At 46.1% G+C, this 16550-nt stretch overlaps 2 protein-coding genes across 3 annotated transcripts in view; one reads left to right on the top strand and one right to left on the bottom strand.

Moving 5' to 3' along the window:
- LOC106547247 (cytoplasmic phosphatidylinositol transfer protein 1) overlaps positions 1-760 on the top strand; it is a 48099-nt gene extending 47339 nt beyond the window's left edge. The window contains exon 8 of the mRNA XM_087701734.1: positions 239-760. Coding sequence (XP_087557860.1) covers positions 239-504 — 266 coding nt within the window. The 3' untranslated portion in view covers positions 505-760. The remainder of the gene's footprint in view (positions 1-238) is intronic.
- Positions 761-7947: 7187 nt separating this feature from the next.
- The window catches only part of MSS51 (MSS51 mitochondrial translational activator), a 32679-nt gene continuing 24076 nt past the window's right edge, over positions 7948-16550 (bottom strand). For both annotated transcript variants that reach the window (XM_087728931.1, XM_087728932.1), the window contains exons 6-7: positions 11609-11702; positions 7948-9313 (exon numbers count right to left, since the gene is read on the bottom strand). In XM_087728931.1, the coding sequence (XP_087585057.1) occupies positions 9076-9313; positions 11609-11702 (332 nt within the window). In that variant the 3' untranslated portion in view covers positions 7948-9075. The remainder of the gene's footprint in view (positions 9314-11608; positions 11703-16550) is intronic.

The following is a 16550-nucleotide window of genomic DNA, read 5'->3' as shown; positions in this document are numbered from 1 at the left end:
CTCTAACATACACTACATAAATGACAAAATAAATAAATAAATACAAAATTACGTATAAACTTACCTCTGTTAAATGACACGGAGAAACAGCACAGTCTATTTTGGATGTATACGTGAACATGGAAGAGGGTAGAGTGGGTGCCATGTTGTTTCTCTTCCAATTTCAGAGCCCACCCTAGCTGGGTCATCTTCTCTAGGGTCCTTACCCTGCTTCTTCTTCTGTGCTTCCTCCCCACAGGCATGACCATGGATGAAGTCCGTTTATATGAGAAGGAGACCCAGCAGGCCACCAACGACATCGTGGGCATCATGACGCCCACCATTGCCATCAGCGAAGTCCACCTGCCCCCAAGCACTCAGAGCGCCCCCTCCAGTGCCCCCTCCACGCCGCTCAGTGGAGAAGCTCCCGAGTTCCTCCATGTGCCCAAGGACCGCCAGCGGAAGAAATCTGCCCCAGAAATGCTCTCGCTGCCAGTGCTGCGGGAACGTTCCAACCTGGAGTAGCAACTGCCTCGAGCCCCTATTTCCCATCCTTGCAGAGGAGACTCCCTATTCATTTCTGCAGAAGAGGATCCAGTGTCCTTGATGTCTTTGGTTTTTCCCCCTAAATTGTTCTTTAATTCCAGGCTTTGCTTTGTATTCAGCAAGAGAGATGAACTCCCGTTAATGGAAGCCATTGTTACATTGTGTGCGTGCCTTGGGAGAACTTGGGGGGGGGGGATGCCCCAGATCTTGGAAACATCTCTAAACCTTCTGATCTGTTCCCAGGTCCTTCCCATTCCTGGCCATGTCTTTGCTGCCTTGGGTCAAAAGGTTTTTTTGGGGGGGAGGCCATACTATTGGACTAGGGATGCGGTGGCTCAGTGGCTGAGATGTTGAGCTTGTCTATCAGAAAGGTCAGCAGTTTGGCGGTTCGAATCCCTAGCGCCACGTAATGGAGTGAGCTCCTGTTACTTGTCCCAGCTTCTGCCAAGAAAGCAGTTCGAAAGCACCTAAAAATGCAAGTAGAAAAATAGGAACCACCTTTGGTGGGAAGGTAAGTGCGTTCTGTGCGCCTTCGGCATTTAGTCATGCCGGCCACATGACCACAGAGACGTCTTCGGACAGCGCTGGCTCTTCGGCTTTGAAACGGAGATGAGCACCGCCCCCTAGAGTCGGGAATGGCTAGCACATATGTGTGGGGGAAACCTTTAACTTTATCATTGGACCATTGCTTGGCCTTCTAGCCTACATGGCTCAATCAACTTAAATTGGGGTCTCCCCCTTCTGTGTGTGGGGGGGAGGGGGGAAGCATTGGGCATGGCTCTGTTGCAGAAGATAAATGGGTCAATATCAATTCCGTGTCAAAAAAAAGGAAATAGATCTGTAGTGAGGGGAGGCTATTTCCCCATTAAATTGGATTTCCTAGCCTCCTTTGAGGAAAGGCAATTGTTAAATTACGTGTATGTCTGCCCTTATATCAGTTATATCCAGATGTGGGATTGAAAAAATTTAGCAATTGTTTCCCTGGTCAGTTGCTGGATGGGCATGGCCTACTCAACTTCCTGCACCATGGCAGGGGGCTTTTTGCTCTCCCCAGGCTCTAGAGGTTTTCCTTGAGCCTCCCGTAGGGTGAAAACAGCCTCCCCCGGGCTCTGGACATGAGAAACAGACCCATCTCTGGACTTCCGGAACTTCTGGGAGGTCCATTTTTTGCCCTCCCAGAGCCTCCGTGCAGGCACTGCACTTATGTGGCATGATGAACAGGCCACATGGAGACTCCTGGGAGGGCGAAGCAGGATGGGCGGGGCCAGCCACTCCTTCCAATTACTGGTTTGCTGAAGCCGATGCAAAATTAGCATCCTGTTTGCCTGAACCGGCCCAAACTGGCTTCTTGCACCAGCCCAGCAAAACCTGTTCTCTGAGGAAACCCAGAGGTCTTCAACTGAAGTTCACACCTGGTTGCCAAAGAGATAGGGTGAGACCTCTTCTGGGAAAAATCCCCCGCCTCTTGGTTGAAGCCACCGGTTTGCCAGGCAAGAGGAAAGTGTCAAAGAAAAATAGGATGTTAAAGGAAGATGGGCAGCCTCAACCATCACTTCTTCAGGATGGCCGTTTTGTGGGCCCCAACAATTTACCTTTGATTTCCCCCCCCCCATCCCAATTTAAAGCAAAACCCAGGGAAAAGGCATTTTTGCCTTTCTTTGCTAATTGTACACTGGTAAGCCACTTTGCTAAATGCTTTCCTGCTGTTTCCAGCAGGCAAAAACCTAGTTATGTTCCTTCTACATGCTGGTCAGTTGCATGTTGCCATTAAGAGTCATGGTGGTGCAATGACCGTAGAATTGCAGGCTGCCTCTGCCCACTGCCAGGAATTTGATCCTGACCAACTCAAGGTTGACTCCACCTTCCATCCTTCTGGGGTTGATAAAATGAAAACCCAGATTGTTGGTGGCAATAATCTGACTCTGTAAAAACTGCTTAGAGAGGGCTGTAAAGCACTGTGAAGTGGTATATAAGTCCAAGTGCTATTGCTATTTGACAATAACTACAACAAGTAAAGAATTTGGCAATCAAACTTCTGATACCCAAGTAAGTATGTCAGGCTCAGCTGGCAAAGGATAGCTCAAGACCAGGTTGGTTGGAAACATGCAAAAGAAACTTTCGTCCTGTGGTGGACAGACAATAGCTAGAAGGATGATGATGGTGGTGGTGAAGATGATGATGGTGATGATCTGAAACCCATTCAATCTGATTGCATAATGACACATTTCTGCTTCTTTGGGGAGCAGAGATCGCAAAGCGATAGTAGCCATATCGCTGTGTTTATTTCAGAACAGGAATAGGCGCAAGCGGCGTTTTCCAGATATTTTGGACTACAATGAACAATTTGTTGACTAAAGTTGATGGGAGTCAAAAGCCCAAACATGTACAGGTGTACAGCTGTCTCTTGCTTTGGAAGTTGGGTCATGGTAGGTATTTTAGAAGACCTGGGAAGTGCCTCTTTTTCATTCGTGGCCTAGCATCTCCAGAGAGCATTCAGGGGAAAAAACACCAGTCTGAAGAACTTCCACAGATGGCAAAAGAATGCAACTGGACATGAAACTTTTGGGTCTAGTCCCAAAATGATGTAGAAAGGATTCCTCCCGATCATTCGGCATCCTGAACTCAAGTCGTTCCTTGCTAAACTAGCAGTTCTCAGGTGGATGAGGATCCCCACAGCCAGATCTTCAACTAAGGTGTCTTACATTTTTGGGGTTTTCTTCGGTCTCTTGGAGACTTCTCCAACACCATGCAGGTCTATAGGTTCATCCTCTTGAGTCTTCGGCAATTTGAACCACCATCAGGTTTATTCCCATGGCAACTGATGGCCTCTATTCCCTATGGCCCAAGATCTTTTCACAGCAAAGTTACCTTCTGCAGGTCCATCCGTAGGACCAAAGCATAATGCCTTGTGGCCAACTTTCCCACTATCACTAACTGCCCTTACTGGGAAAGGGGCCTTCTGCTGTCCCCAATTCCATGGCCTTTCTAGTCTTTGTACAAGCACAATTTCTATTTCCACTGTTGTGCAGGGATAGTCCTGCCTCCCCTTCTCCTGCTTTAAGCATTGATTCTATGTTTATGCTGGTGGGTTTGTGTTCTCTTCTTCTCCCCTCCCCTGTAAGCGAGTTGAGAAGTTGTATCTTCAGTCCGCACAAATAAGGAAGGATTCTAGAGGCAAGCAGAACAATAAAACATTCAGACAAAAATTGGCACAGTTGATTAATCCACAGCTGAGAAGCAAGAATTGCGTGTCTGAAGTTGTTTTCATGTATGTTTCTGGATTCCACTGTCCATCCAGGAAGAAAGCAAGAAAATTGGAATAGATACGAAGCCTGCATCTGCTGTAACATCTGTTGGAGGCACTGTGGGTTGTCCATATCTATTCTGTTGATCTTCTGGTGGATACTACAATACCAAGCCCATCCCAATCCCCTCACCTGCAGATTTGGGGAGGGGAGGTCAATCTTCAATCCTTTCAAAACTCTACCCAAGTTTTGAAGAACCCAAATATGAAAAGAATCAGAGACTGTTCTTACAACCATTGGTAACCTCTACTCTGCAAAGACTTGGCTAAGCAACAACTTGTATTTTCTCCTTGGAAGGAGAGAAGTAGGAAGAAAAACCCTGTAAATATTTTGTGATCTGTGTGGCAATTGTGCTGTATGGTTTTGCTTTTGTTTTGCTTTTTTCCACTGGGGTGATAAAGGCTGCTTCTGACAAAAAGCTGTCCTGTGATTGTTGCATTGTTTTGACACACCTGTGGAAGGCACGTGGCATTAGCAAACAACCGCTCAACTGATGTCTCCTCCCTTCATATGCCGCAGTCACAATCTTCTCATTAATCTTCAGAGCTCACAAGCGGTGGGGATTGTTCTGTAGTGTTACTGTGTAATTTTCTTTAGCTTCTCGCTTAGCACAAGGTACAAGTTCAGCATATGGTGAGTAAAGAGCTGATTATCACTTAGTATGGGGATCAGCAACCTGCGGCTCTGGAGCCGCATGTGGCTCTTTCATCCCTCTGCTGTGGCTCCCTGTCACAGATCAACTCCACAATTGATAGGGCTTTCGGTTAGGACAGGTAGAGGAAAAAGGAGGAGACTCTATGGTGGGGGAAATGGACTTCTGGTCGGCTCCAGAATTGAACAGGGGGCTTCTGAACAGGACCTTTGTGGCTCTTTGAGTGTTTAAGGTTGCCAAACCCTGGCTTAGTACATGGGATGATGTGAGATGGAATCATTGACAGCCGCTGGGAATGGCATGGCCAAGTGGAGCTTCTGAATGTGGGCTTTCCTAGAATATTTGGAGTTCCAGGCAATCTTGACCTGGGGTCCTGGTGCCTCATTATAACATCTAGACCAGACCTGGGCATTTTATGGGTGAGGGGCCACATCCAGCCCTTTGGCTGTGCCTGTCTGGCCCAAGGCAATGCCCCTCCACCCAGTGACGTGCAGTCAGGGGAGGCAGGGCCTCACCATTGTCATCATAAAAAGAAAAAAAATAAAAGGAAAAAGGCTGAGGTAATTGCTGCCAGAGTCACAGTGGAATGCCTCTGCTTAGTGCTTAACTGTTTAAAAAAGCCTCTAAATAGTGCCATCTACATGAGGAGGGAGAACCACGTGCCTCATTTAGTCTATCTTTATGATCACTCGAGCAGAGTTAAGCAAGGGTTAAAAGCCGAAAAATTCCTTATGTAGATGAGGCACGTGGTTCTCTCGCCTCCTCCTGTAGAGGCTTTTTTAAACAGTTAAGCAGAGTCATCCATTGGAGACTCTGGCAGCAACTAACCCAGCTTGACCTCAGCAGCTCTTGCCTTTTTCCTTTTACATTTTTACATTTTCATCATGGCAGGCAAGAGCAGAGTTGAAATCCTCTGTGAAAGAGCTGGAAAAGGTATTGTTGATCAGAGGGGGGGGGAGGAATTCAAAATTAATGTAATTTGTAAGTAATTGTATTATTGTAAGTAATTTGTGTGTGTGTGTGTGTGTGTGTGTGTGTATGTGTGTGTGTGTGTGTGTGTTTTACCCACCTCTGCTGGCGCATGGGCTGGCACTATTTTTTAATGTCAGACACAGCAGCAGGGCTTTTGGGCTTTTTATGTTGGACATAGCGCTGGGGAGACAGGGCGGCTTTTGCCTCTTGAAAGCTCTGCTGCGGGCGAAAGAAAGCGCTTTAATCAGTGGGGTGCTGGGGGAGAGGACTGCCTCACCAGCCATAAACTTCACCGCACATCACTGCCTCCACCACAGTCCCAGTTTCGCATGCAGCCCCTTGGTGAAAATTAATAGCCTACCTCTGACCTTGACTAGCTGCTAATCCATTATTCCAATGTTTCTGAACCTTAGCAAGTTGAAGATATGCAATTTTGTTGTTGTTAGTCGTGAAGTTGGGTCTGAGCCAGCACGACTCCATGGACAACATTCCTCCAGGCCTTCCTGTCCTCTACCATCCTCTGGGGTCCATTTAAGCTCATGCCTACTGCTTGGGTGACTCTATCCAGCCACTTCATTCTCTGTCGTCCCCTTCTTCGTTTGCCCTCAATCTTTCCCCGCATGAGGCTCTTCTCCAAGGAGCCCTTCCTTCTCATTAGGTGGCCAAAGTACTTGAGTTTCCTCTTCAGGATCTGACCTTCTAAAGAGCAGTCAGGGTTGATGATCTCTAGGACTGACCAGTTGGATGGCCTTGCAGTCCAAGGGATTCGCAGGAATTTTCTCCAGCACCAGAGTTCAAAGGCCTCCATTCTTTGGTGCTCAGCCTTTCTTATGGTCCAACCTTCACAGCCATACATTGCAACTGGGAAAACCATAGCCTTGACTATACACACTTCTGTTGGCAGGGTGATGTCTCTGCTTTATAGTATGCAATGGTGACCCCTAAACTGCATCTAAATGCAAACCCCTAAATGCACCGAAGACAAATTCCTTGTGTGTCTAATCACACTTGGCCAAGAATTCTATCCTATGCTATGCTACTCTATTGCTATGTTATGCTGTGCTGTGCTGTGCTAGGCATTGAGGTCTATACATCTAAATGTTGCCATGGTTGAGAAATACTCAACCAGTTCTTGATAACTTCAGCAGTTTGACTTGGAATCTTGAAGGCAATTCAGTCCAAAACTAACATTCTGGAAACTTGGACCAAGGATTCATGGTGGTCACTGAAATGCAGGATTACATAGGGCTGGCCAGTGGCAAAACAGACTGGAGAAAGAGCTTTGTACAGCATGTTTTTGCTAAGGATAGAGGAACATCATCTGTAAATCCTTAAATCAGGGATCAGCAATCTTAAACACTCAAAGAGCCACAAAGGTCTTAACCGGAAGCCCCCTGTTCAATTCTGGAGCTGACTGGAAGTCCGGTTCCACCACCATAGAGTCTCCTCCTAGCGCAGTGTCCTTTTTCCTCTGCTGGCTGGAATTTTGATTCCCCCACCATAGAGTCTCCTCCTAGTGCAGCATCTTTTTTCCTCTACCTGTCCTAACTGAAAACCCTATCAACTGTAGAGCTGACTGGAAAACCCATCCCTTGCCATAGAGCCTTCTCCTGGTGTGCCATGCTTCCCCCACTCCCAACTGGAAGCTCCTCTTAAGATTGTGGCACTGACGGGTGACAGGGAGCCACAGCAGAGGGATGAAAGAGCCACATGCGGCTCCAGAGCCATGGGTTGCTGACTCCTGAGTCAGATCTTTGCAAGGAAGCTCTGGAGTTTGCAGAACTGTTTGCCTATCTCTGCTAGCTATTGAGAAGAACATCTCTTCTCTAGCGATGTTGTTATTGTTTAAAATTTGGAAGTAAGGGATATAGTGATCCGTGAGCTCCAGTGTATGCACCAATATGCTCTCCAGGCATTCTTCTAAGGATAATTTTAATTAGGATTTAATAAAATGGGAATTTAGTTAGTTAAGTAGGAAGTGGGTCCAGCGTAGCATTGACCTTTAGCATCAACTTTACAAAATTGCTTCCCACCTCAGTGATGGGATTCAAAAAATTTTACTACTTGTTCTGTGGGCATGGCTTGGTGGGTGTGGCATGGGAAAGATACTGCAAAATCCCCATTTCCTCCCGATCAGCTGGGAATTGGGAGGCAGAGAATAGATGGGGCGGGGCCAGCCAGAGGTGGTAGTTGCCAGTTCTCCAAACTACTCAACATTTCCCCTACTGGTTCTCCAGAACTGGTCAGAACCTGCTGAATTTCACCTCTGTCCCACCTCCTTTGTAGGTCCTGTAGGCATTCACAGAAAATGAAATGTGGAGTATGTAGTCAGATGCTTAGTTTGCCATTTTGGAGGCAGAGGGAGAACAACAAGCAGTTGTGTCCCCAAACAAAGATGGACAGGATACCAGTGAATGAAACTATCTCATATGTTGATTCATATGGCTACCCACTTAAACAGAAGACTTTGAGCAGGAATAACAAAATTAACCATTTTCAGATGTGCTTTTTTATTTTATTAAATTTTTACATTGCCCAGGTTTGCCATTCAATCTTTTCTAGGGGTTGATAGAACAACCTGGCCCAAAATGTTGACTTAGAGGGGTTACCACAATGAGGGCGGGGCGTGTCAAACTATTCTCCAATACACCTGAGGGCAGGACAAGAAGTAATGGATGGAAACCTATCAACTAGAGAGCCAACCTAGAACTAAGTTGAAATCTCCTGGAAGAGAGAACAATAAACCAGTGGAGCAACTTGCTTCCAGAGGTTGTGGGTGTCCATTACTGGAGATTTCAAGAAGAGACTGGACAGCCATTGTCTAATGGCATAGGATCTTCTGCTTGAGCAGGGGGTTGGACTAGAAGACATCTAAGGTCCCCTCCAACTCTCTTATTCTGACTGTCATGCCTAAAATAGGACTGGAATTCAGTCCCTTGGGTTCTAATCCATGTCTTTAACCATTACACCAAAGTGGCGCTCATCTCCAATCTGGAGTCTTCCAACTATGTTGGGTATAACACAGTAGTGAAATGCATTTTTTTTTACTACCGGTTCTGTGGGCATGACTTGGGGTGTGTGGTGTAGCTTGATGTGTGTGGCTTGATGGGCAGGGTAGGGGAAGGATACTGAAAAATCTCCATTCCCACCCCACTCTGGGACCAGCCAGAGGTGGCATTGGCCAATTCTCTGAACTACTCAAAATTTCCGCTACCGGTTCTCCGAACTACTCAAACTTTCTGCGACTGGTTCTCCAGAACCCGTCAGAACCTGCTGGATTTCACACCTGGTATAACAGCTCCCAGAACTCCAAGCTGGCATTGCCTGTGGCTGGGAATTTTGGAAAATCTAGCATCAACACATCTGGAAGGTCTCAAGTTAGTTGGTTTACATATTCTAAATTGGGAGACGTTTTCAGAGAAGATAATGAGAGTCAACGTGCTTTGTCTACAAACTGATAGGACTAGACTAGACAGCTGCTAATAATAGCCTTGGATCTTTAGCTGCAAGCAGAAAAGGCAGCTTTCACCATCGCCCTGATACTTGCATTCCTGAGATCTTAGTTGGTTGTGTGACAAACAGAGATATGAAGGGAACCACCACTAGCTAGGTTGTATAGTTCTAAACTTGCTGAGGTCTTCCTTCCTCTTCTCCCTCTAGTTCTCCAATGTCATGTTCTTCGGAAGGACCACCTAGACCATGGAAGGTGAGGTAGTGGGAGTTGGCGTAGACAGGTGACTTATTAGGGTTTGAATGGGCCTGTTCCAGTTTGAGGGAGGCGAAGGGGTTCGCCCCGCAGCTTATGATCTGAGTCTCCAGCTCCATCAGGATTCGGAGGGAATGTTTCAGCTCCTGTTCACTAAAAGAAGGAAGACAAGAGAAGGATTAGTTATCCGCCTAGCCAACAAAAATTGCTCCAGTTCTACTTGAAATTAGCGTGTGGCCTTATAGCCAATGGTCAGCTTCAAAAATTCCAGCAACTGGTTCTCTGCCCGGTTGCTGGGTGGGCGTGGCCTAGTTGGCCTTCTCCATGAGGCATTTCCTAAAACCTCTGGGAGGGCGAAAACTGGCCCCCCGAGCCTTCATGCGGGCCCTGCACTTACCTTGCATCCAAAATGGGCTGCGTGGAGACTCCTGGGAGGGACGGGGCAGGGTGGGAGGGGTGGGGTGGGCAGGGCCAGCCAGGGGTGGGATTTGGAGGTTCTCTGAACTGCCATAATGTTAGCTACGGGTTCTCCCAAACCTGGGCAAACCCGTAGCAGCCCACCCCTGCTTATAGCACAAGGTCACTATTGGTTGTTTCTTCATTAGTTATTACTCTACAGCAAGGGTGTCAGAACTTAAGGCCCATGTCCTGGATCCAGCCTGTGAGGTGCTTAGATCTGGCCCACAGGGACACCCTGGAAACAGCGCAGGACCAACCCACAGTGCCTCTGCCAGCAAAAATAGAGGTCAGAAGGGCCGCGGGTGGCTCTCCCAAGCTCCGTTTTTGCTGGCAGTGGGTTGCATGAAGCCGTCATAACCGAAAACAGAGCTGACAGAGTCCTCGGGCCGCCAGAGACTCCCCAACATGAGTGGTGTTCAGCTGGCCACACCCACCCTGGCCCCCTGAGGTCAAACACAACGCTGATGCGTCCCTCAATGAAATCAAGTTTGACACCCCTGCTCTACAGTCACTGTTGTTCTTCTGGCCACAATCCTGCAACCAGAACATCCTTATCTTTTTTTTCCAAGTTTTAAAATGTATTCATTTTTTTATAAATATGTCAAATCAATGCGTGAACAGTGTGCCACCTGGATGTCATACGTTCTAATACCAATACAACTAATAAAGGTAATCATAACTATTACATTCATTCAACTGACTTACTTCTAATATTAATACACATTTATAATAAGTTGCAATCTATCATTACTCAATTATTCCATGTTTTCTTTTGCCATTACTTCCATTTTATTATATAAAAGTATAATGTATTATATTATAATTATTATTACTTATTAGTATTCCCCCTTCTCTTATTTCTCACTTATTCTAGCTTCTAATCATGTCACCCTTTATTAAAAGACTTTTTTCTTTTTTCTTTTCTTTTTTTCTTCTCCTGCGAGACCACCTACTGCCACCGGTAGCCTCCCATCGTCCAGTGCGATCCCACAGAGTTGGCCTCCTCAGGATGCTGTCGGCCAGACAGTGTCGGCTAGTGACCCCCAGGGGGAGAGCCTTCTCTGTGGGAGCGCCTTCCCTCTGGAATGAGCTGCCCCCGGAGCTTCGTATAATCCCCGACCTCCGGTCCTTCCGACACACCCTAAAAAGTTGGCTTTTCCAGCAAGCCAGCCTGGCCTGAACAAAACAAAATAAATTATTGATCACTGTTAATTTTAATTTGATTTTTTTTTAAAAAAAAATGTCATTGTCAATTTTAATTGGGTTTGGGATATTCTATTTAATTTTTTTTAACTTTTGTATTATGTGTTTCTTTTAATGTTGTACACCGCCCTGAGTCCTTGGGCGGCATATAAATCTAATAAACCAAACCAAACCAACCAATCTATCCTATCTAACTTCTAATCATGTCACCTACCTAAAAAGAGAGAGGGAGGGAGGGAGGGAGGGAGAGAGAAGGAAAAGCAAATCAGAACAACAACAAAAAGGAGAGATCATCTATCCATCATCTCTTGTCCACTTCAATAATTTAATTGCTATGCTTTTTCCTTGGCTTGCCTCCCACATTCCTCTCTTAAACCTTTACTTCTATTTGTATCTACTTGTTGGATGTCAGAACATCATTATCATGCAGAAGGTCCAGGATCAACCTCTGGTGGGATCAAACAACCACAACCAGGGATCAAATTAAGACATATACCCCAGAGATTCCATGGCAGTCTGAGATGACATCTCTTAGATCAGGAATGTCCAGCCTGTGGACTTTGACGCCCAGAATTCCAGCTGGGAAGGGGGTATCTGGGAGTTGAAGTCCACAAGTCTTAAAGGTGCCAGGATTGGACACCCTTCTCATAGATGAACCCTATACCCTGACTACTGGTTGCTGCTTAAGCAAAGAAGAAATTTGCCCCTTATTTCTCCCATGGAGGACCAAGGTATGAGTTTCTTCTGCAGATTGCAACCGATCATGACCTGGAAGAAGAGCTTTACCTGTACATAGTGAATAAAGAAGGGATCTTGTAGTCTCGCAGAAGCAGCAACGTGGGAAGCCAACTTGCCATCAGATCAGGACAGGCATGGAACCCTGAAAAATAAGAGGAGACAAAGCATGGGCTTCTTCTCTTAAGCCCTCTAGATGCATCTTAGATTAACAGAGTTGGAAGGGACTTTGTAGGTCATCTAGTCCAACCCCCTGCCCAAGCAGGAGACCCCACTCCATCTCTGACAGATAGCAGTCCAGTCTCTTCTTGAAAGCTTTCAGTGATGAAGCTCCCACAACTTCTGAAAGCAATTTCTGTTCCATGGGTTGATTGCTCTCACTGTCAAAAAAAAAAATCCAAATTTCTAGGTTGAATCTTTCCTTGGTCAATTTCCATCCATTATTCTTGTCTGGCCCCATATGTGCTAGTTGTTCCCGAGTCTAAGGGGTGGTGCTCATCTCCATTTCAAAGCCGTGGTCATGGACGGCATGACTAAACACCAAAGGCGCACGGAACGCTGTTACCTTCCCACCAAAGGTGGTCCCTATTTTTCTACTTGCATTTTTACATTTTTTCAAACTGCTAGGTTGGCAGAAGCTGGGACAAGTCACACAAGTTCACTCCCTTACACGGTGCTAGGGATTCAAACTACTGAACTGCCGACCTTCTGATCGACAAGTTCAGCATCTTAGCCACTGGGCCACCCTGAACTCTTTTACTTACTACTTCCTTATTCTTATTTACATTTTCTCTTACCTACTTTTTACGAACCCTACTCCTTCCTTACTCTTTTCCATGCTTCTTTACCCTCCCTGTTACTTTACTTTTACCCTTACTCTTTTAATTACCTACTCCTTCCTTACTCTTCTACATACATTCAGGATTTCTGTTCCATGCTTCCAAATATCCTCCCAGGGCAGCATATACAAGGTTATACAAAATATCTCCTCTTTTCCTTGTCCAATTAAGGCATGACAAGCTCTCCTTCTCTACTTTCACACATCAGTGGGGACCAGGTTATCCTTCCTATCAGCTCAGTTTTGCTTTCTCATCCCCTTCAACCACATTTTTGTGGTGTGGCGAGAACAAAGGTCTTGGCACAATGATAAAGGCAACATATTTTCTCAGAATGTCAGCAACCGAAACATCCAAGGCTGGCTTGATCAGAAGAGAAATATACCCAGTGGACTAATCCCTGAAATTGATGCAGAAAATGTCTGCCTTTCACCTAAAATACTACAATGTCGAGGAAAACATTTCTGCCTAAGATACCCAAGTGGTGGGATTCCATTTTTTTACTGCCGGTTCTGTGGGTGTGACTTTGTGGGTGTGGCGTGGCTTTGTGTGCGTGGCTTTGTGGGTGTGGTAGGGGAAGGATACTGCAAAATCCCCATTCCCTCCCCAGTCCAGGGAAAGGTTACTGAAAATCCCCATTCCCTCCCCAGTCCAGGGAAAGGTTACTGAGAAATCCCCATTCCCTCCCCACGCCACTAACCTGCTTTCCAGCTCTGTTCTCCTGTTCAGGGCAACAAAAGAAGATCAGCTGGGAGGCTGGGAGGCAGCAGGGGCGGGGCCAGCCTATTTGCCCATTCTCTGAACTACTCCGCTACCAGTTTTCCAGAACCTGTCAGAACTGGTGGAATAGCACCTCTGTACCCATTGCCTGTGTGGAATTGGTCTGTGGGAAAATGTTCAGATATAGACCAGTGTTTTTCAAACTTGGCAACTTTAAAATGGGTGGAATTCAACTCTCAGAATTCCCCAGCCAATTTGGACTTCAGCTCCCAGAATTCCCCAGCCAGTCTGGATGCCTGCTGGTAGGGGGAATTCTGGGAGCTGGAGTCTATCCCTTTTAAAGTTGCCACAGTTGAGGAATATTGTGTGACATGAAAGGTTTCATCACCTTATTGAATGAGTGAGTGAGTCAGTGAGTGAGCAAGCTGGAAGGGCCTTGGGGGGGGGGTTGAGGTGGTGCAGTGGTTAGAGTGCAGTACTGCAGGCTACTTCAGCCGATTGCTAGCTGCAGTTCAGCAGTTCAAATCTCTCCGGCTCAAGATTGACTCAGCCTTCCATCTTTCAGAGGTGGGTAAAATGAGGAGCCAGATTGCTGGGGGCAAGAGGCTGACTCTGTAAATTGCTTAGAGAGGGCTGGAAAAGCACTGTGAAGCGGTATATAAGTCTAAGTGCTATTGCTATTGCTAATGCTTCTAGTCCAGCCCTTTGCTCAAGCAGGAGAACCTATAATATTTCAAGTTCTGTCTAGACTTTTCTTAAAAACCTGCAGTGATGGAGTGCCCAAAATTTCTGGACGCAAACTGTTCCACTGATTAATTGTCCTTGCTGTTAGGAAGTTTCTCCTTAATTCCAGGCTGCTTCTCTCCGTGATTAGTCTCCACCATTGCTTCTTGTCCTGCCCTTCTGGTGCTTTGGAGAATAGTTTGACTCCCTCTTCTTTGCGGCAGTCCCTCAAATATTGGAATGCTGCTTTCATGTCACCCCTAGTCCTTCTTTTCTTTAAACCAGCCAAACCCAAATCCTGCAGCCGTTCTTCATATGTTTTAGTCTCCGGGGTTTTGATCCTCTTAGTTGCTCTTCTCTGAACTTTTTGTTCTTTGACAGTCTGAACTTGAGACAAGGGTGAACAATTGAATTGGGTTCCCCTCACTATACGCCCCTCCCCTGAAATTCAGCCTGGTGACACGATAGGAAAAGATTTCTCCCTTTTGCCAGAGGAAAAGGCCAGCCTCGTAAGATATGATGGAACTCGAGGCAGGCATCTCTCCCTTGCTGACTTTGAAACACAGTGGGAGTTTCCGTCCTTTCCGCATTTAAATCCCAGCTTGGCTCTGAATGCGACAATGTCTGGAACACACCCAGGAGAATAGCAAGAATCTGGCTGCTTGTACAGCTGCCAGTTCACCCTTGCACATAATTTTTATTGTATTTTTTTAAATTTATTTCGTCAAGCATGTATTAGATTTTGAATACATGAAATGGATACAAATAAAAGGGAACATTAGGACAGGGACGGTAGGCACACTGGTGCACTTATGCACAGATCTCTTAGGAATGGGGTGAGGTCCAGAGTAGACAGTTTAAGGTTAAAGTTTTGAGGGTTGTGGATGAAACCACAGAGTCAGTTGAGCATTCCAGGTGTTGACCACTCTGTTGCTGAAGTCGCATTTTCTGCAATCGAGTTTGGAGCGGTTTACCTTGAGTTTGTATCTATTGTGTGCTTGTGTGTTGTTGTGGTTGAAGCTGAAGTAGTCGTTGACAGTTGGACGTTGTAGCAGATAATTTTATGTACTACATTTAGGTCAGACCGAGGGCAATGTAGTTTTAAGTTGTCTAAGCTCAAAATTTCAAGCCTGGTGGCATAAGGGATTCTGTTGTGAGCAGAACGGAATATTGTGAAATATGTCTGGACTCTCTCGATTGTATTACTGTCCGATATGCAGTGTGGGTTCCAGACAGATGAGGTGTATTCATCTAGCAAAGGTTTTGTATGCTCTGATTAGCAGTACAATATTACCAAGAAGAAGCTTCACAAGATTAGATTGACAACTCTTAATGCCTTTTTTGGCAATGCTGTTACAGGGAGCTCTGGGACTTAGATCATTAGTCCTCCAAGGTCCTTGACAGAGTGAGGGTTCTGCTTTTTTTTGCCAATGTGTATACCTGCAGAACGTGGCCAGTGTTGAGTTCTGTTCTCTGGTTTAGACACCGCTAGGCTAAGCGTATAGGAAACCTGGGCCCAGTTTGCTGAAAGCTTCTCGGGCATTCTGGAAGTTTGAGGGATGCGACAACAGAGTTGTATATTTAGAAAGACCTTCTGTTGCCTGGAGGGCTTCACAGCAGTGGAATGTTACAGAGAGAGAGAGAGAGAGAGAGACGATCAAAAGGAGGACACCTTGTTCCTGGAAAGAAATCACTTTGCTGTGCCAGAGAATTCAAGAGAGGCAGAGACACTCTGTGGAAGGACTAAAGAACTGAAATTGCTCAGGTTGTCTTGCAGGGCTTGGGAAAAGGTCTTTGGGATGATTTATGGTGTTCCTGATGGCCAGATTGAGCAAGGAGAGACTCAAAGGATGAGTCATCATCCCTGAGAAGCCAACACTCCGCAAAGAGAATTTCTTGAAAGGAGAGAGTCATTCCTGATCCGTTGTCCTGACTTTATATAGTCTGGCTTGGATCGCTGGGTTCAAATTCATGTTCTGAACCCCTGAAGTATGGAAGCTGAACTTTCCTCCACGCTCATTGTGAAACCCACACCAGAGCCTCCTGGGGCACACAGGCACAACACAACTCTATAAGGCGCGAAGGTTTCCCAAGTCTCAGCATTGGTTAAATGTTAACTTAACTTTAAGGTTAAGTGCCTGGCTAGGTGGCTCAGTGGCTAAGACACTGAGCTTGTCAGTCAGAAAGGTCGGCAGTTCAGCGGTTTGAATCCCTAGTATAGGTCTCTTGCATGAGCAGGGGGTTGGACTAGATGACGCCGAAGGTCCCTTCCAACTCTGTTATTGTTAAATGCATATCATCTCCCCCTGCCTCTGTTCTGTAGAGGTATGATGTTCCCATAAAACCATCTTTGTCACACCATCTAGTTCTTCCAATATTTGAGGGGCTGCCACAAAGAATAGGTTGTCAACTTATTTTTCCAAAGCACCAAAAGGCAAGGCAAGAAGCAATGGATGGAAACTGATCAAAGAGAGAAGCAACCGGAAATTAAGGAGAAACTTCCTACCAATGAAGACAATTAACCAGTGGAACAGAAGTTGCCTTCAGAAGTTGTGGGTGCTCCATCACTGAAGGTTTTTAAGAAGAGACTGGACAGCCATTTGTCTGAAATGGTATAGGTTGGTATCCTGTTTGAGAAGGGAGTTGGACTAGAAGACCTCCAAGACAGGGGTGAAATTCAGCAGGTTCTGACAGGTTCTGGAGAACTGGTAGTG

The sequence above is a fragment of the Thamnophis sirtalis genome, unplaced genomic scaffold (genome assembly GCF_051295495.1).
Source record: "Thamnophis sirtalis isolate CommonGarterSnake01/CBP01778 unplaced genomic scaffold, rThaSir2_p1.2 scaffold_14, whole genome shotgun sequence".
Lineage (NCBI taxonomy): Eukaryota > Metazoa > Chordata > Lepidosauria > Squamata > Natricidae > Thamnophis > Thamnophis sirtalis.
The sequence above is the reverse complement of the archived record's forward strand: the minus strand, read 5'-3'. Positions and strand labels throughout refer to the sequence as shown.